General features: G+C 46.4%; 1 protein-coding gene across 1 annotated transcript in view; it reads left to right on the top strand.

The window, feature by feature from the left end:
• PLCH1 (phospholipase C eta 1) overlaps nt 1-13,546 on the top strand; it is an 87,722-nt gene extending 74,176 nt beyond the window's left edge. Inside the window, exon 25 of the mRNA XM_065073371.1 lies at nt 13,407-13,546. Within this exon, the coding sequence (XP_064929443.1) occupies nt 13,407-13,500 (94 nt within the window). The 3' untranslated portion in view covers nt 13,501-13,546. The remainder of the gene's footprint in view (nt 1-13,406) is intronic.
• The last annotated feature ends 4,490 nt before the right edge of the window (nt 13,547-18,036 follow it).

Raw genomic sequence — 18,036 nt, 5'->3', positions numbered from 1 at the left:
AGCTAGTACTTAGTTTGGTGTATGCTGTGTGGGAGGGGAAGGTGAATAGGAGCTGGGCAGACATCATCTCTAAAGGAGTCATTGGTGTAAACCCGTCATTTTTAAAGGAGATGTACTGCATTCTGTACCAGGTTATATTTTCACTGCCAATGGATTTTATATCTGTTCAAGATTTCTATTACATCTTCAGTTTTCAGTTAAACTGAGCGAGCTTCCTTGTCTTTCATGGGATGGGAGATACACAAAAGTACATCGTGATGGCGATGAGAACAGTGACTGGTGTGTAACATCAGTACCAGTCAGTGCAGGCGGGGTCTCATTGCTGAGTGCTGGGCCAGGCACATCTGTGGGAGAGCTGAAAGCTCTGAGCAGGGCAGCTGTGCTGGGGACACGTGTGCCTCGCTAGATATTGGCTAAATACCCCACCCACTTGTTCTGTGGAATTCTGATCCTGGGCATGAAGGATTCCTGTCGTAAAGACGGCCTTGGCCCTTCTGGAAGCTGCCGCTCGTCCCGCGCCTGGGGACAAGGTGGTATGGAGTCCAGAGCTGGCGCGATGTGACGTAACCGTGGGCTAACGTGGCGATACTCCAGGAATCACAGAAAGCAGTTTGCCTTGTGATGGTGAGTTTGGGCTGCAGAAATGATTGCAGTGTCAGAGCATATATGCTTTATACAGTGATGCTAAATAACAGTCGGAATGGGACCGTTTTGGAGAGCTAAGAATCAGTAGCCTTGTGTAGTGGATAATAGAATGAAGAGGTGCTGTATCAAGAATTCTAAGCACGTACTGACCTCATCTCTGTCTTTAAAGCTCTCTGAGCATCTGGTATGTAGATGACAAGAAGCGTTGTACAGAGCCAGGGTTTTTAGATATACAGATAGAACAGACCAGTAATCTGTCATTCAGACATTCATAAGGCCATTCATCTTGCACTCCTTTCCCAAAATTAATTAAACTGGGTATGAGCAAGGCTGCAGCTTTTTGTAAATCTCTCTAGTGAAGGCTTTTTTGAAGCAGAATCTGTTGTAAACTTCAGTTTATTCCAATGCTGATTATTCTAATGGCTTAAAACCAAATATTTCTGGTTGATGTTTGTCTGTTGTCGCTTTCCAGCATGAAATGATGTTTAGTTTTTCTGCTCAGTTGAAAGGGCTCTTCCCACACAAGTTTACTTCTCATAAACATGAAGTCACAGCCTTCTCTTGGACACCCTACATGGATCAGACCCCTGAAGTCTCCCCTTATGTTATTCATTCCTGGAGGTGTCCTGTGGAGGTCGTCGCATTTCCAGCACCATTGAAGAACTGTCGGCATCACAACTGGCTGCAAAAGCACAGAGAGAACATGATTCCTACCAGATTGTGTCCTTTATAATGACTGTGAAAGCCAGAATTTCCCCCAGAAGCATGCTGGGCAGGTTTTATTCTTGGACTTGTGCTCATTTGGATTTGTTTTGATAAGATTTTAATGCTGTTCCTATTTGCAACAGGGAGAACAATGTTCAGGACCCTCAGTCCACACAGATGAGCCAGTGCGGCAGTGATTACGCTCATTACAGATCTGCTTAGACAGGCAGGAGGAGAAATAAATTGAATTTCTATCAGAGATTATCTTATAGAGGCCCCTGTTGATTGAGACAGCGATAAATGAAAACGGGCAGTGCCTGTGCTGGCCTGGTTGAGCACGGCTTTGTTTTTTTGTTATTGTAAAAAGCCGTGGGAGTTGAAGTGTGTTCATTAGTAAGTGCATTTAGTACCTGGGCTAGCTGGGGAGCAGGTGGGAGATGAGCACTCCAGGTACAGCTCACAGCAGAATCACCTCATCGCTTGCTCGTGATTCTCTGTTTGCAAATACCTTCATGTCAGAGCTACAAGTGTGTATTTGTACTTATAAGATACAAGATATTAATACGCAAGATACAAGTGTGTATTTGTAGGTATAAGAAGGGGTCGTGTGGGGAGGGAGGGCAGCTGTAGCTATTGCAGTGGCTTTATTAACCCTTTGCTTAAGGAACAGTTGGTTTCTTTGGGATGGAAACCCTCTGCAGCGGGGACTTGTCTTCCCGTGTGACCGGACTCCATCACTGCTCTGGTCCTCATGGTGTTTCTGGGGTCCAGATCCAGCCTGTTCCGCAGTGCAGCTGCGGCGCCTGGGCCCCTGCCTTCGCTGCTTCCCGTACGCGTGTACAGCGGAGATACGGGTAAGGAATGGTCAAAACGCCCTGAGAGTTTGAGATTCTGAGCTAAATTTTTACAAGTTTATTTGCTGAGCACTTGCAAATAAAGATCAGTTTTTCCTGGTGGGTGTGTTTAAAAGCACCATGAACTTCCATGTCAGGCGTTATAATGACATGGAAACAGTTCCTTCATATTCAAAGCAGAAAGATCTAATCCCAGTGTGCAGGGAGCGTGGCCAGGTACAAAACAGCATTGGAGCGGGAGCTCTGGTGTCTGACAGCCCACGGCTGTGGGGCAGCGCGGCGAGCGCAGCAGCAGCAGCAGCAGCAGCAGCAGCCGCCATGTGCCGGTGACGCCGCTCGGCGTGCAGGGCGATGCCGGGGGACCAAACCCCCCCAGCTCGGACAAAACCTTCACGCAGCATCACACAGGACTTGGTGTTGTTTCCCTGTTGTGACCGGTGCTGGAGATAAAGCCCTGAATCAGCGCTGCTCCAGCGCCTTTGTGTGAGTCGCTTCTCTGAAGCTCGGTTGTTCCTGGTTCATGCATTAGTTGGATGGGTAGCTTAAGTACATCCGGATATAGACTTCGGTTTGTCAGTAAACTCAGACAGTATTTCTGTGATCCTGTTGTAAGGAATAATAGTCTTAAGGAAGCACATTTTCAAGGGCAACAGATGTCTTGAAGCAGATGATTAATTCGTGCTTAGTTTTCAAGCGCTCATTTGTCTTACAGGCATTTTAAAGTGGATTCTTTCTTTTAATTTAGTGCTTCACATCTTAAACATTTATAGGCAAAATCTTATTTCGGTTAGAGATGTATTAGTCTAAAGTGGCACTTTTAAATTCAGTGGAGCAGTTCTGCTGAAAATTAACACTGCTGAGAAAATGGAATAGAGAGTTGCAGTGTATCTGAAATTCATGTTAATTTGACCTTTTTATTTTCAGCATTACCAATGTTTTCTTCAGTAAAATGAAAACTTAGTTGCATGCAGGTGAATCCTCTTGCAAGACAGAGTTCAGTTGAACAAGGGAATGCAATCAAGGGCTAAACTTGGTTTCTTTATGCCCATGCGGATCCAGGGTGTAACTACTGAAGTTGATGGAGTTTCCCCGGTTTCTTTACTGCTTACCCAGCGTTTCAAGATGTGTGAGAGGGTAACACTGAGGATGGAAGTTTGATTTAAAGCACATTTGAGGGTTTTTGTGCTTTTCCATATCTGATCTTCAAATAACTGTGATGCTGAGTAAGGAAGATGGTAATTAATACCCTTGTGTGTATTTTGTCTTGGGACTTGGATGTTTGATATTTAAAATATATGCCTAGTCTTCTTAAGGGTGAGGGCACGTGTACTGTTTTGAATTCATTTAAATCAAGAGCAGCTATTAATATATTGACCTGCACTCCCACTTTCTCCCCATAGCTTGAGTGAGAAGCTCGTTATGCATAGTGTTTGCATCAAACGAGGATTTCACATTAATCAGCTGCCTTCCTAATCCTGGGAAATAACGGTTAGGATGTTCTGGTTTGATCTGAGCAGTCAGCGGGCAAAGGTTCAGCCACATGCGTGCGTGTTGCCCACTGGAGGAGGCTTCACGCTCTGGCCGCAGGCACAAGGTGCCTAAGGTGGCTGCTTTTAATTGGGTACTCGTTAGCTTTCTAGAGCTGGTAGTGGTGGTGCTGGCTCTCTGTGCACACACAAAGCGCACGGTGTTTGAGGGTGTTGGTGAAGCACACCGAACCTGTTGGCACGTTGACTTTCTAGATGAGGATGTGACGCCAGCAGGAAGTCTCTGCTGCTCCCCAGAGATGTTCTCCTCAGCTAGAAAGGTTGAGCAAACACAGGGCATCTGCTATTGGAATGAAACCCCAAATCTGGGAGCAATTTGGGATAAGGCTGCCAGCATCCTTCAAGGGGTAAGGAGGACACAGACAAGGTCTGGGCCGTGCAGGCAAAGCCAGGTGACTGAGCGCTGAACTGCTGCGCTGCTTTAGCCCAGGCTCAGTTGAGGGGACACGGAAGCCACGAGCCCTTCGTTGCAGGGGGATCCTTCCCCACCCACAGCAGTGTGAGAGAATCCATCTTTCTGGATTTCCCTGAAGCCAATATGTTCTTTCGTGAGATAAACCAAGATTTTCTCATTCATATGGTTTTAATTGGACAGACAAACCCTCAGCAGTCCCCTCTGGCTCTGGCCCTGTGCTGGGTGTCTGTGCCAGCTCTGCAGCAGGAGTGCTGCTAGACGGGACAGCAGGGGCCCGGGGAACGGCCTCGGCACACATGGCCACTAAATTGTCCCTTTCATTTCCTTGCTGAAAAGCAGTTGTTTTTTGTTGTTTTGTTTTCTACTCCAAAGATGTGAAAGCGTGTGTTTCTTCTGCCACTGATTCAACTTCACCCGTTATCAGGCGCGTAGGACACGAGCCCTTCTCTGCTGTAGGTCTTTGTGGTGAACCATGCAGAGGATTTGGTCCAGTGCCAGATGAAATGGTTTCTATCTTTTTGATACTTTTGGCAGCACCTTCTGTTGCACTTATAGAGATGCTGGATGCTTAGCGGGATGAATAAATACAAGCAACAGCAGACTTCTGCTTCTGAATACAAAGCTTTAAACAACAAATAACTATATTTTGTTTGAGCTCTGTAATAGTATAAATTAAACCAAAATTTAGTTGTTGGTCATATGCATCAAATCTATTTTCATTTGTTTTAAAGTGAGTTGTGGAGAAAGTGCTGGTGTGACTTGTGGGAAACAGCACCCTGAGTATGGCAGTTCTGGGCTTTGATCTATTAAATCCTGCCAAGCTCAGCGCTCAGTCCAGGGTCTGCAGTCGCTGAATGGATGTACATTCTGGAAAGACTTATGGTTTCTGCCAGACAAAGCTTTGCCCTGTAATTCAGAGTGGGTCGGTAGCTCAGGAGCTGCACGTATGGAAAATCCTTTGCCGAGGGGTCCGTTCCATGTCAGGCCAGCAGCCCTGGGCTCCCTCAGCTTCCAAGGCTGAGAGCAACGGGTTTTTATCAGGACAAGAGTACAGCAGGTCGGTACTTAGATCTAAAAACAATAATGCTTGATGTTTTTATCACGTTACACTGAACTAGGCAGGATTTCTCAATATGTAAGTCCATTAAAGCCTTTACGGCTTCCTCGGAATGGGACTCAACTGCCCAGGCTGGAATTGGATCTCGGAAGGCAGGAGCTGCGTATTGCACAGTGGTGCTCAGAGTGCCGAAGAACAGGTTCTGCCCTCTTCGTTGTGACAATATATTGTCTCAATGCTCTCCTAACGCTCCCATATCTCATTAAGTTACACACCAAATTCTGGTCGGTATAGGAGCAAGCTGCAGGGCGGCTTCAGCTTTCTGTGGCAAGTATTTCACCTTCTGTTTGATCAGCGTAGTTACCAGATCGCAGCCTCCGGGTCTGGTCTCGACAGGAGAGCTTTACCGGAGCTTGGCAAGGCGTCTGTGCGCTGGTGTCACGCGTCGCCCCTCGGAGAGCGGCAACTGTCTGGTTCTCACGCCAGCCGAGCACAGCGAGGTGCGGAGCGTCCAGCGCCACGGGATGCGAGAGCGGAGTCACGCTCCGGCGAGCTGTCACACCGGGCCTTTCCGAGCACTCCTGGGTTCTTATTCTGCGTGGGAGCATTTAAGGTAACGCTCGATCGTTATTTTTCAACTTTTTTGTAACTATGGAGACCAGGAGCTCCATAAAGCAGAGCAGAAGCTCTCCAGGTGCAGTTGGAACTAACTCAAATATTTCTGTCTCTTTTGGCCCCTTGTCAAATCTTTTAACTTTATGGAAACTGGAAAAAAGAATCAGAGTGGCACATGCAGAATATTATTCTTTAGACTAAAATTCAGCAGAATGTAAGCGAATGAACGTGCATTTGAAAACAAAGGCTGACTCTCCGAAGCGCCTCTTCCACAGCCGCTGCTCTGAATATCAAAGGTATGTGTCAATAAAGTCCGCAGGTATTTTGTCAGACAGGCACCCATTTACTTTCCAAACAAAGGCAGGAGGAGCTGTACCTGGAAGTGCCCGCAGCTGAGGAGGTAGAAAACCGGGATGTGTTGTTTGAATCTGTGAACTGTTGGATAGGGACAGAAAAGTCCATAGCATCTAACTTGCTACAATTAAATACTGCTGTCTTGGTAGGATTGCCGTGTGCCAAGCCCCATTTGAAGGCAAGAGCTTTGATGGATAAATGCAGTGAAGCGTGACTTTGTTAAGGTTTTGTGCATCTCAAGAATTTTGCCAGCCATACTGTGTATGGTCCTGCTCTAGTTTTGCTACATGATCAGCAACTTTGTTATAGTCGTCAATTCCCGGAAGCAGAGAGGATCATTTATTTCCTCAGCTCGTGCTGTAGGGGGTTGTAGTGTGTTTAATCTTGGGACATGGCAGCAGAGAAAAACATTTGATGGATTTTCTAATTGAAACTTTTAATCAGGTGTTTGTGAAACAGGCCAGGCGGCCGCTGCTGAGTCCTCTCAGGCTCTGGGGATCTGTCCTCCCATACACAGAGCCCGTTGGATTCCTGCTCCTAGTTCTGAGTTTAATTAGTCCAGCCACTGGCTCCCGCCTCAGACTGGGCTTGGTTGGAAATGCAGCAGCACCTTTCCCTTTGCCAGGAGATGTTTATGTAGCAAGGCACGTTTAACTGGATTTGTAGAGTAAGAGTGTTTTTGAGAAGGTGATTTGATGACGCATAGAGCACCAGAATGTGTACGTATGACTTGCACGTAGAAGGACTCTTTACCACACCTTGTTTATGGCGACAGCCCTGCGGGGCTGGTCGGGAGCAGGGATCGATGCATTGCCGTGGCGATGTACGCGAAGATGCTCCAGACACACGCTGCGGGAAATGCATTTGCCGAGCTGAAAATCCTTTAATTTGTGGTGCGGTGAGTTTTCACGTATCAGGAGACACAAATATGAATAGGGTGAATATGGATTAATTTTAATAGGATTTTTAAGGTTATCTGGAAGTGATCATCGGTACCGCTGCAGTGCCACAGGTCTGTAAGATTTCAGCCCACACAATAATCATCTGGTTCTGAAAATTGTTACACATGGAGTTTTAGTAGCTATGGGAGAATTGTTTTATTTTCTCTATGAAATTCTCTGCTGAATTTTATAACGGTGTAATAAATGTCAGGAATAAATAAATGACTAATTCATTGTAGCAGTAGTGCTTGTGCCATAAGTTAAAAAATGAGAACTGTTTAGACAGGCTTGAGCCATGTTTACTCTACAAGCATTTTAATTGCTTTTCTATGAAGCCAAGGAATGACTGGCAATACTCTCAAAAGTGAGGTGGGATACCGCACTGGAGTAGCCTGATTGCACAGCTACGCGTTCGGTTCGTTGCAGCCGGAGGAAGACACGAGGCGCTGCCGCCCCGTCCCTCTCTGTCAGCAGCCATCGGCTTCAGCGTTTTCCCGAGTCAGCTCCGCTGTTTAAGGTAATGTTGGTAAAACTACTAAACCTCCCTTTTGATACCGTGGGGTATTCTGTACTTTTTTCTGCCTGACATAACTTTGGTGTGGGGGTTGAGGGTCCCATCTCGTTGCTGAGAAGACACAAACCATGTGGAAGGGCTTTTCTCGCCTGTCCTGCTGCTGCTTCGCTCCTGCCCAGGACAGTCCCTTCTCCTGTCTTGAGCTGGGTGTCCAGCCCAAACTGCGGGAAGCAGGTTTAGCAGGCTCTTCCCTCCAAAAAATAAGAATGGTATGGGGTATATAGACGCATCCTTGGTGCAAAGCCATTTCTCTGTTAGCTGGAACACACAAAGTACGTGGCACACAGTTCTTAGCCGTCACTCCTCCAGCCCTTCTGCCGCAGAGCAGCTCGGCCTCTGCGCCCCCAACACCAGCACCCTGGGCTCACCGGCTGCATTTTTGGGGAGAAGACATGAAACTGGGCTGCAGTGATGCTGTCAGCTGGTATAGAACAGGGTAAAAGGCGTTGGGCATCGCTTACCTCATTAGATAACACGAGACAATGTGGTACTTTGTCAGACATCCCGCTGCCTGCTGGAACCAGGACTGACAGCATTCTGGGTTTTAGGTGCATTCATTATTTTTTGAGATTAGCTGATCAGCCTTGCAGTCTATTGGAAAAGAAAAGGTCCTGTTGTTCTCCATAAAAAGGCAATTCTGCAAACGTTGTAGGGAGCAGTCCCAGGTGCAGGATGTATCGAAATGAAAATGCGTAGAGGGATCATTCAAAAATAGGCTATGAAAATCATTCCGAAGGCAAGGTGGGAAAGAGATTTAATGAAAAAGGAAATTATCTGGCTTTGTTTTGTTTTCCTGGAGCAGCCGCTGTTTGTGAAATCGACACACACAACGGTATGTAACAGAAAGATAAAATGGTACAGAAAGGGAGAGCTCAGAAACAGTAGTTACTTATGTTCTGTGTATCTCCTTGTGCTGTTACACACTCTCATGTGTATTTAAGATGCTCTTTGTGTGAGAGTCTGAATCAGTCGTATAAAAGCCTTTCATTTTGTACGTGGCCCAGCTGGGTTTCTCTTTCCTTTGCAGTTTGACCTGTGGACATGACCCTTCTGATTCTATCCGTGTGCACCGAGATTCTCTATTTTGTCCACAGGGCCTGGCGTGCGAGAGCTGCCCGTGCCGGCTGCGTTGTGCCCCACACACCTGTGCTCTTACGATGGTATTTTTCCCAAAAGAGAAAAAATTAGTGCCAATATTCTGATTGATTTCAATGACTAACATGTTCTTAGAGACCCTTTGATACATGCTAAAATTGGCAGTGGAGAGTCAAGAGACTCTTGTAGTTTTGATATCTCCTTCAATGAACTTGGAATCATCTGTTAACAGCAAATCAGTTAACAGCACTAGTTACACTAGAAAAATAATAAAGGGGGATTAACATAGGCCAGGAAGCAGCTGGGCAGTGTAATAGCACAAGGCAAAATAAATCTGTCCAAACAAGCTGCCCACTACTACAGTTCACAGGTGGCACTGACATCATTTGTGAAGAGAAGGATAAGACTGGAAATAAATGGATTTAATGGGGTTCTTGAGGGTTCCCTGCCTTGAGTTGGCAGGGAAATGAGCAGTCTGGCTTTCTGCTTGCTTTTGGGTCTAAGGAGATGTTGATGGAGTGTGAAAAGGCGACGCTGTTCCTCGGGTTGCTGGAAGGAAGCCTGTTTTCCTGCGGGGATCTCTCCTGTTCTTAATGAGCTCCGAGAGCCGTACATCCGCCTGCAAACCCGCAACCACGGCGTGCCAGATCCTGCCCCGCGTCCCTTCTTGGTCTGTCTCTTGCACCTGAAACTCCTTCTGCGTGACTTGAACTGGAGCTTTTCCACTCGGCGGGAAGAGCAGGAGCTGCCGGGCTCCCCCCGTGTCCGTGAGTCCCAGCCCCGCTTTGTCCCACGGTTTGTCATGACAAACTGCACGTATGGATGTTAAAAAGTAACAAAAGAACTGATAAAATATGCGCCCAATATAAATTCATGAGCAAGGTAATGCAATAGGATTGTTTCAACACAAGGGTTATTTTCTACTTGCCTTTTTAATTTGAAATATTCAGAACAGTTTGAGTTTCAATGTGTAATGAAATCCTGACCGGTTTTCCACCAAATTACAATTGTACAGGCTTGGCTTAATAATCTATTGCCATCTGGAATCGGGTCAAAGCAAATCCACATACATTATATAACTTGAATTGGTTTATACAAAGAGAAGGGGATATAATATCTTAAGCCTTTTAAATAAGGGATAAGTGCAGTACTGGGAATTTGTTAATATTATCTCATGCTAAATTTTAAAAAGTGTTTTATTTAAAGATGAGGCTGTTTATTTGATGGGGTCAGTTGATCTCCTGTGTCTGGGAGTTGTAATTGGTGGGGATGCCAACAGAGGGTTACCCGGGGTTGGCTGTGTCTGTGGCAGAGCTGTTGCCATGAGCTCGGTGGAGGTACCGGGGTGACGGGGCGAGAGCTCGGCCAGCCAGGAACGAGCAAAGACATCATTTGCCGGAGTGAACAGAAATGGTTGTGGCTTAAAGCCTGGGCTTTCCTACACTGGTCATGAAAGCTAAGCTAGAACTCCAAAAATAGCTCCTTCTATCAGTACTAGTTACTCGCCTGGAGACAATTGTCCAAGCTTTTTTATTTTCTTAGGAGAAAGGTAATTTATTGACGTTTTAAAGCATATTGAGTACTTTGGGGAGGCTGGAGGGATCTATGGATGTTGCCAGGGCAGTTCCAGGGCTCAGTTGCTCGGGTTCGCTCTGGAAAATTGCCGTTCAGCTCAGAGGGGATCTCAGGCGTTATTGTGCAGTCTCAGTGCAACATAAGCCTCGGTTGCTGCTCCCGAAATGTTTTCTTTACAGCCTCTGTGCAATGAGGCCGGGCTGTCTTACACAGACATTTCAGCAGCGTTTTGGGAGGGGGGACAGGGTGTTTGGAGCCCTGCGGAGCTGCTGGCGGTGTCACTCACATGTCGGGGGCAGATGGGGACACGGCTGTGCCGAGCTGGGCCGTCCAGCCCGCGCTGCGCCCGCTCCAGCCACGCGGCCCCGGCTGCCCCCACGGCCAGCCTGACATTTTCTGGGACAATATTTTTAGGTGTCTTGCTTGTCATCACTGCAATTTTAGAGTCCAGAGCATAGAATAAAGAGAGCGAAACTCTGATCTTAGTGACTTGTTTATGCACATGTATATTATATATACAGAACTTAAGACTTTTGGAGCGGTATCCCTGACTGGCTGGGGTGCAAGGTGCCAGTACGGCAGTGGGGAGTAAAATTCAGGGATTTCGCAGCAATAAATAGAAGTTAGATAAAAATAGATCAACTAAAATATACTGCATGCCAACAAGCCTTGTGTAGCAGCCTGAAACGTGACCCGCTGTCCATCATTAGCCCCATCATCAATCAAGAGGCCTCATGACGATGGGTCCCAGCAAAGCGCTTCTCACCTGCTGCCACGGGCCGGCCAAACCGGGATTGCGAATTGTTTCCACATGGCGACGTGCGGCCACTTTGAGATGAGCCGGTGTCACAAAAGCCCCCTCGCTCTGTCGCTGGCATGTCAGCAGTTGTCAGGCACAGGGCAAAGGCCAAAGAATAGGCTTGTAAGACTATTTTGCTCTACTTTAAATAGGTTTTTTTTATGCTGTTGTTGCCATATGCATTGCCACGTTTGAGGTCACGACATGATGTGGCTAAGATCTGAGTGTTCCCGTGCCCAAGCAGACCGTCGCATCTGCAGCACGTGGGCTTTGGGACAGAACGGTCCTTTCCCAAGGGCTGGAGCTGTCCTGGCGGGGACAGGAGGTGGCACCGCTGGTGACAGCTCCCGCTCCCGGAACGTCACCCAAGCCATGATCCAAAGATCAAACTAATCCGCGTGTGAAGGACGCTGGTTTAATGGGAATTCTCCGGGATCATATTTAATTCACCTGAGCTTATTTTAAAAGTATATAAAGCCACGTTGCCAAATCCCGCATTGACATGCCAACTATTCCGACCCTCCTGATTGCTGTACAATGCAATATTATGGGATGTGGCCACCGGTCTGCAATAGATGCAGGAGGACCTGGAGCCATGAGGGTCAGTCAGTCGCTCAAGGCAAAGGAGCTGCAGGAACAGCGATCGAGGAGATCATCGGTACATTACAGATAGTTACATTAAGAACTTGGCACCAGTAAGAAAAATATATTAATATATCAGCACAGAAAGATAATGATAAAAACCACATGGCACTGAATATTGCCTTGGTTTGAATCTTACATAATACATACAGAACCTAAAGTCAATGTAATTACCTATACTAAGTTAATTAGCATTCATGTAGAAGAAAACATCCTTTGGCGTTTGACAGCATTTGAACTTTGTGTTGCTTGTTCAGAAATAGCTACCAGGAAAAAACCCCAAAACGTCCACTTAGGGAATGGCTGAAAACCTCAAAAATATCTTGAAATGAAAGTGTTTTCTCTGTTTTCTTCCCATGTGTATGTTCATATGAAAACAAGCAGGGGGGGTTAGAATTCTCATTTTGCATGAATAACATATCAGGTGATATTATTAGTATTCACGGAACATACTTGAATCAGTTATCAGCAGCATCACTTTCTCTGGAGAGGAGAAGTGAATTTGTGCTTCTTTGGGGCTTTTAGTGTGTTCTGAACTATCGCTGGCAGTTGCAGATGTTTGTAAGTGTTCAATTAACACAGGGAACGTTTTAACGTCAGTCTGCTTGATTTTGCAGCCAGAAGAGCGGATGGCAGGGTCAGAGCACACGCTCAAGCAGCAAAGGCGTTGGTGCTGAGGTAAAAGTGAACGAATAGTTCTGAGGTGCGCTCATGAGCTTCTTGCTATCTGCCAATAATAGAACTTCGTACGGATTATTATACCCCAGGGGTTTGTATCTTCCCCACACTGAATACAGCCTGTATGCAATCTCTCCATGGATTTGGCTTTAAACTTCAAGATAAATTATTAAATGGCTATTTGTAGAGATTATCCCAATACAAAATCTTCAAGTGTCATCTTTTCCGTCTGTCTCAGCCTTTGGGCCTTTCTGTGCGCCCTCTTACCTGGAGCATCATTTCACAGCCCTTAAGCCGTCACAAAAGATAACGTGCCCTTCGGGAGGTTTAGACAGAGCTTATCTGAGCTGAGTAGAAACGAGAAAGGAATAAACTGGTTCTGAGAAAAGCCGTTTACTGAACTAAGAATTTCAGTATTTTGCAGCAATTAACTTGAACTGGAGTAATTAAAGAGGTGAGTTTGTGTGTAAGGAAGGCCTGGCAAAAATGAGCATTGGCCTTTTGTATTTTGGATGATGATTTTGTGATATAAACCCATCTGCATTCCCTGGCAAAGTAAAAGCAGATTACTTGTCTGGGATCTTGTCTCACGTGGTGATTATTTGAGATCATTTTCTCATGTCTGTGACTATGATACATCAGTGAGTGAATGGAGAAGGAACCAGTCCTCAAGTGCTTAAGAAATAAAACCTTGCTAAGAGTGTATCTGTGTGTATGGGTGGGTGAGAAAGGAAAGGAAAGGAAAACCTGTTCCTTATTGTCCTTTTGTAGGCTTTTGTATGTTTGTGTCCAAAAATCCAGGACAAAATAATATTCCTCCTATGTAAATAAGATATAATTTAATTCATTATATAAATACTGAATTTGTAGGGGTTTTTTATCATTCAGATCTCTCTTTTCTGAACACTAGGCCCGAGCCAGGCGGCTGCCCAGGACCGCAGGAAGGGGTTGCCATCTGCTGGCAACCGAGCGCAGGCTCGGAGGCCAACGCGTTGGGGACCTGAGTCCTGAAGTCCTGGAGAAGCTGGATGACTTAGTGTGACCCAACAGTGCAGCCCTGGAGAAGCTGGATGACTTAGTGTGTGACCCAACGGTGCAGCCCTGGAGAAGCTGGATGACTTAGTGTGACCCAGCGGTGCAGCCCAACCCGAACAGTGGCCGGGGGATGGAGTGACAGGACAAGTGGTGATGGCTTCAAACTGAAAGAGGGTGAGTTTACATGAGATCTAAGGTAGAAATTCCTCCTCGGGCGGGTGGCGAGGTCCTGGCTGCCCAGTGCAGCTGGGGTGCACGGCCCTGGGGGTGCCCGAGGCCAGGCTGGACGTGGCTCTGAGCATCCTGGGCTATGGAAGGTGTCCCTGCCTGTGGCAGCGGCTTGGAACGAGGTGGTTTTCAATGTCCCTTCCAACCCAAAGCAGTTTGTGAGTCTCTGAAATATTGTGAATTTTGTCTACCACGGACATGGCGAGGTGAGATGTAGGTGGGTGTGCGACTGCTGCTTATTAAACAGCCTGAACGTGTTGCCGTGGCCAGGTTTAACTAATGCACATGATCTGTGGCTGCTCTGGAAAGGAGGAGGTGAATTGTTGATGCCTGTTTTTGTGGTTCACTAACAGCACCGGCTTCTGAGGTGCAGCAAGTGAAAACCAGCAAATTCTTGGAGTTCAGTCTGCAGTCTGGGGCAAAATACATTTTCAGTAAGGAACCTACAGGCACGGGAAAGGCAGGGGAGGATTAAAGTCAAACACACACCAACATCTGTCTTTGCTACCCATAGATATTGCTCCCAGTTACTCGAGGGATGTGAGCAGCAGCCACAATGCCAGTGCGCAGTCACTGGTAGCATCTCTTGCCTTGTGCGCGCAGGTTCAGGTGCTCTGCTTTGTTCCCTGGAGCTGTAGCAGGATTCATTCAACAGGGGCAATGACACCCCAGACTGAGGAAACACTCAGCTTTTTCAAAGCCCAAACCACTAAATATTTATTTTCCGATAAAAGTTTTAAGTACTGCGTATTTAGTTTATTCAAAAACCCCACAGCTTTCCTTGTGCGGTGTCTCAGGTGATGACGCTGTGGAGCATCCTCCGGGCTCCCTGCGCGTCCGGAGGTGCCCGCTCTGGCACAAGAGGGTACTGCAGCGCGAGGGTGGGAGCTGCTGTTCCTCACACCACCTTCGCTATACAGAGTCAGTTCTTACATTATATATCTAGCTAGAAAAATGGGCTATGTTCTTACAAGTAAGATACTTTTCAAAATCCATGCATGGAAGTGTCAATTTTCTAATGGTTTTGAGGCTTTATTTCTGTCTGGATAAAACTTGGTAACATTTTAGTGGCTTTTCAAGGCTTGCAAAGTTTTCTTTTGAATTAAGTGATTTCTTCTGGTAATTTTTAAAATGCATATTTTCCCCAGCAGAGAGGATTCATTTAAAAAGGACAATAGAAGCTATAGAAAAGGAAAGGAAGAAGGCTCCATTCCCTGTTCTCCCACCAGCAGGTGGGCTGCACCACGAGGGTGGTCCCAGCGAGGTACAGAACCAGGCAAACCGATGCCAGAGGCACCGGGCACGGGAGGGAGAAAACGACTCCTTGTCCACACGATGCGGTGGAGGGCTGAGCTGTTTGCTCCGGGAGGGCGGCTCAAATTGGGACGCGGACCCCGCAGGTGCCGCTCGTGTTCACAGCGGTAAGTGTGCGGAGCAGCGAGCCCTGTGCCGCTCAGACACCGTGTCCGCGCCGCCCGCCCCAGCTGGCACGCTTGGCTGCGGCCCTGCTGACCTCAGGGTAGTTTTGCTTTATCAGAATTTGTCTTCTGGTCTTGAATTTTGTCCCATTTCACTAACTGCCAACCTTGTTCAGTTTTTAGGGAAAGGGGCTCCTGTATGGATCAGAGAGGTCTGCAGGGATTTCTGCTTGGGAGGGTGCAGCTCCAGCGGGGACTTTAGGGCTCTAATTCCAGGGCTGGCTTATGCTCAGTTGTGTTGAGTTTTCTAATACGTGGAAGAATGCAGAATAAAAGATTCTGAAGAAATCCTTCATTTTGTTCTAGAGAGGACATTGAAATCATCTGGGTCCATTTTATCTAGTGTTCATGGTTAGCTGGAACAACCAGATCAGGAAATTAATTATTTAAATTTCAGATAAACACAGCATTTTAGAAAGTCTTTCACAGTTTATGTTAATGATATATCCTTTTTTTCTGTAGCCAGTTAGTGTTTTGCCATCGTGTTCCTTGCTGGTGTGATCCAATGTTCTTTCAGAGGACACAGTAAGATCAAATCAAACTGTTTTCAGCCTGCGTGTGACTTTGCTCAGCACATGAGCTGAAATCGTACAAGCCAGTGTCTGGTTTTGAATGCAGTTATAACATCTTCAGCCCAGTAAGTTGTTCTCAACCAGGAAAGAACTGGAACACTCACCACAGCTGCGCAGGTCAGTTATTTGCTTTTCAAGAGTCAGAATGAGGGAACAACCAAAAGTCTCATTTAATATTCAGCACTTTCCATCTCTTTAGGTAAGGGCAGGGCATCATGATATAAACATAATTAAAATAATGTAATATCAAATAATAAAATGTAATACCCAAGCGCTTGAGAATAATGATCCCAAGTTATGGGGCTGCTAAAGGTGCCCCTCATTGGGGTGTCCCACGTTGCTCTCACCGAGCTTCTCCTGCCCCTTTCAGTCTGAAATGGGAGAAATGGATCCTGAAAGGGGAAAACTGGACTCCGGCAGTGCCTGAGGGGCAGAACAGGCTGGAAACCATGGCCGTGCCCACGTGCCGCGGGTTTGTGTGCCGCTCAGCTAAAGCTCAGTACTAAGAAATCCAGCCGAGACAGTTTCTCCTAAATGATGTGTCAGGGAGATTTATTCAGAGCAATTATCCCTGTGCCTGCTCCAAAGGTATTTACCGATCACTCGGCAGCCAGCAGAATGGAACTATACAAAGACAAAATGGTATCGACGTTATTTTTAGACAGCAGTGGGGAACTAATCCAGAAATGGCACTGCACGTATAGGTCTCTACACTGATAGTGCTGCTTCTCCATTACATTCACAGATTTTCAGTCAGACATCTCAGCATTCAGCTGAAGTGCTCTAGCGAGAGAAATGGCCGTGTGTATCCCGCACCCTAGGAAACAGCGCGTGCAATTAAATATTTAGTAGCTTAATATATGGAATTTTTCAGGTGTTCAGCTGCACAGTCATCAAACAAATCAACAATCAGCCTTTATCTCCATCATGTAAATGGGCGTGGAAGTAATCTCTAGCAATTTCTGAAGGAGCTTTCAAATGAGAAGATAGTGACAAATAAAATGCTTCTCATTAGGTGCATTTTCTACATGTATTTCTATTTTGTGAATGCTTTTTCACGTTAGTCTGCAGGTCACAGGAGAGCATAGTATGGCAAAGTAACAAAGCAGTCCAAGGCACATATAAGCATGGCTTTAGATTGCTTGGTAAATCAGAGGGGTTTTTGAAACTGAAAGAAAAAACCCTGTGATTTTAAAGGAATTAGTACCAATATTTCAAAGCTATAGAGATGTTATTACTTGGAGCTTTTGTTTTGCGAAGATGAATTGATATGTCCCTCTAATAGAATATAAAGCAGTGTGGCCTACAGTTACTTATACGAATCATACAGGATTTGTAAAACCAAAAGTGTTTCTTTGCCAGTCTACTGAACGCTCATGTGGACTTTGAGATGTTAGAGGCATGGCTAACAAACTATACATTGGACATTCTGGTATTTGATACCTAGGTACTGGTGAAATGATGAAGATTAGAACGCACGCTAAACACATTAGCTAGTTACACCACAAATATTGCCAATTTTCTTTGCAGGGTTTTAATGAGGTTTCTGACAGTTGCTTCCCAAACAGGAGACACTGGATGAGAAGCAGCACAGCAAACGCACCCGTGCTGCTGTTCCCGAGCAGATGGTATTTGCTGTCTCTATTGCGCTCCCCGGATTCCTCAGAGGGGACCGAGCTCTGAAGAAATCCTGTCCGGTACAAAAGGGGAGGAGGTGATGGTTTATAGGTAAATCTCTCCCTGGTGTACTGTCCAAGGCAGCAGCCCCAGCGCAGGGTGAGCCGCGATGTGCGTGTGGCTCCGCGGCCTCCTGCCAACCCGACCCCGCGGGTACCGGCACCGGCAACGAGGGGTGCGGAGATGCCGCGGTTTCTGTTCTAGATCCGTGCCCGTGTTACGTGTCTGTCAGCTTGTGGTCCCGCTGCCAGGTTAGACACTGGAAAGCTCCGATGTAACCACCCTGCCCGCTAAAGCTGGATAAATACTCTGCTCGTCTTGGCTTTATTTTTTTGGCAAAGTCCATGTGGATCTGAAGCAGATAATTTAATATTTTCTAAAACATCAGTATTGTTTTTCCCCTTAAAATTGCTTTCTGTTCTGGAAAGACTCCCAGCCCTGCTGGCTCACTCGGTTCCTCCTCCTCATTTTGGCCCTAATTCCCTTAAAGTACTGAAGGCATTTAAGGCATTTAAAGTGCATTTCTAGCTTTGAGCAGCAAATGGGACTG

The sequence above is a fragment of the Columba livia genome, chromosome 9 (assembly GCF_036013475.1).
Source record: "Columba livia isolate bColLiv1 breed racing homer chromosome 9, bColLiv1.pat.W.v2, whole genome shotgun sequence".
Taxonomy (NCBI): domain Eukaryota; kingdom Metazoa; phylum Chordata; class Aves; order Columbiformes; family Columbidae; genus Columba; species Columba livia.
The sequence above is the reverse complement of the archived record's forward strand: the minus strand, read 5'-3'. Positions and strand labels throughout refer to the sequence as shown.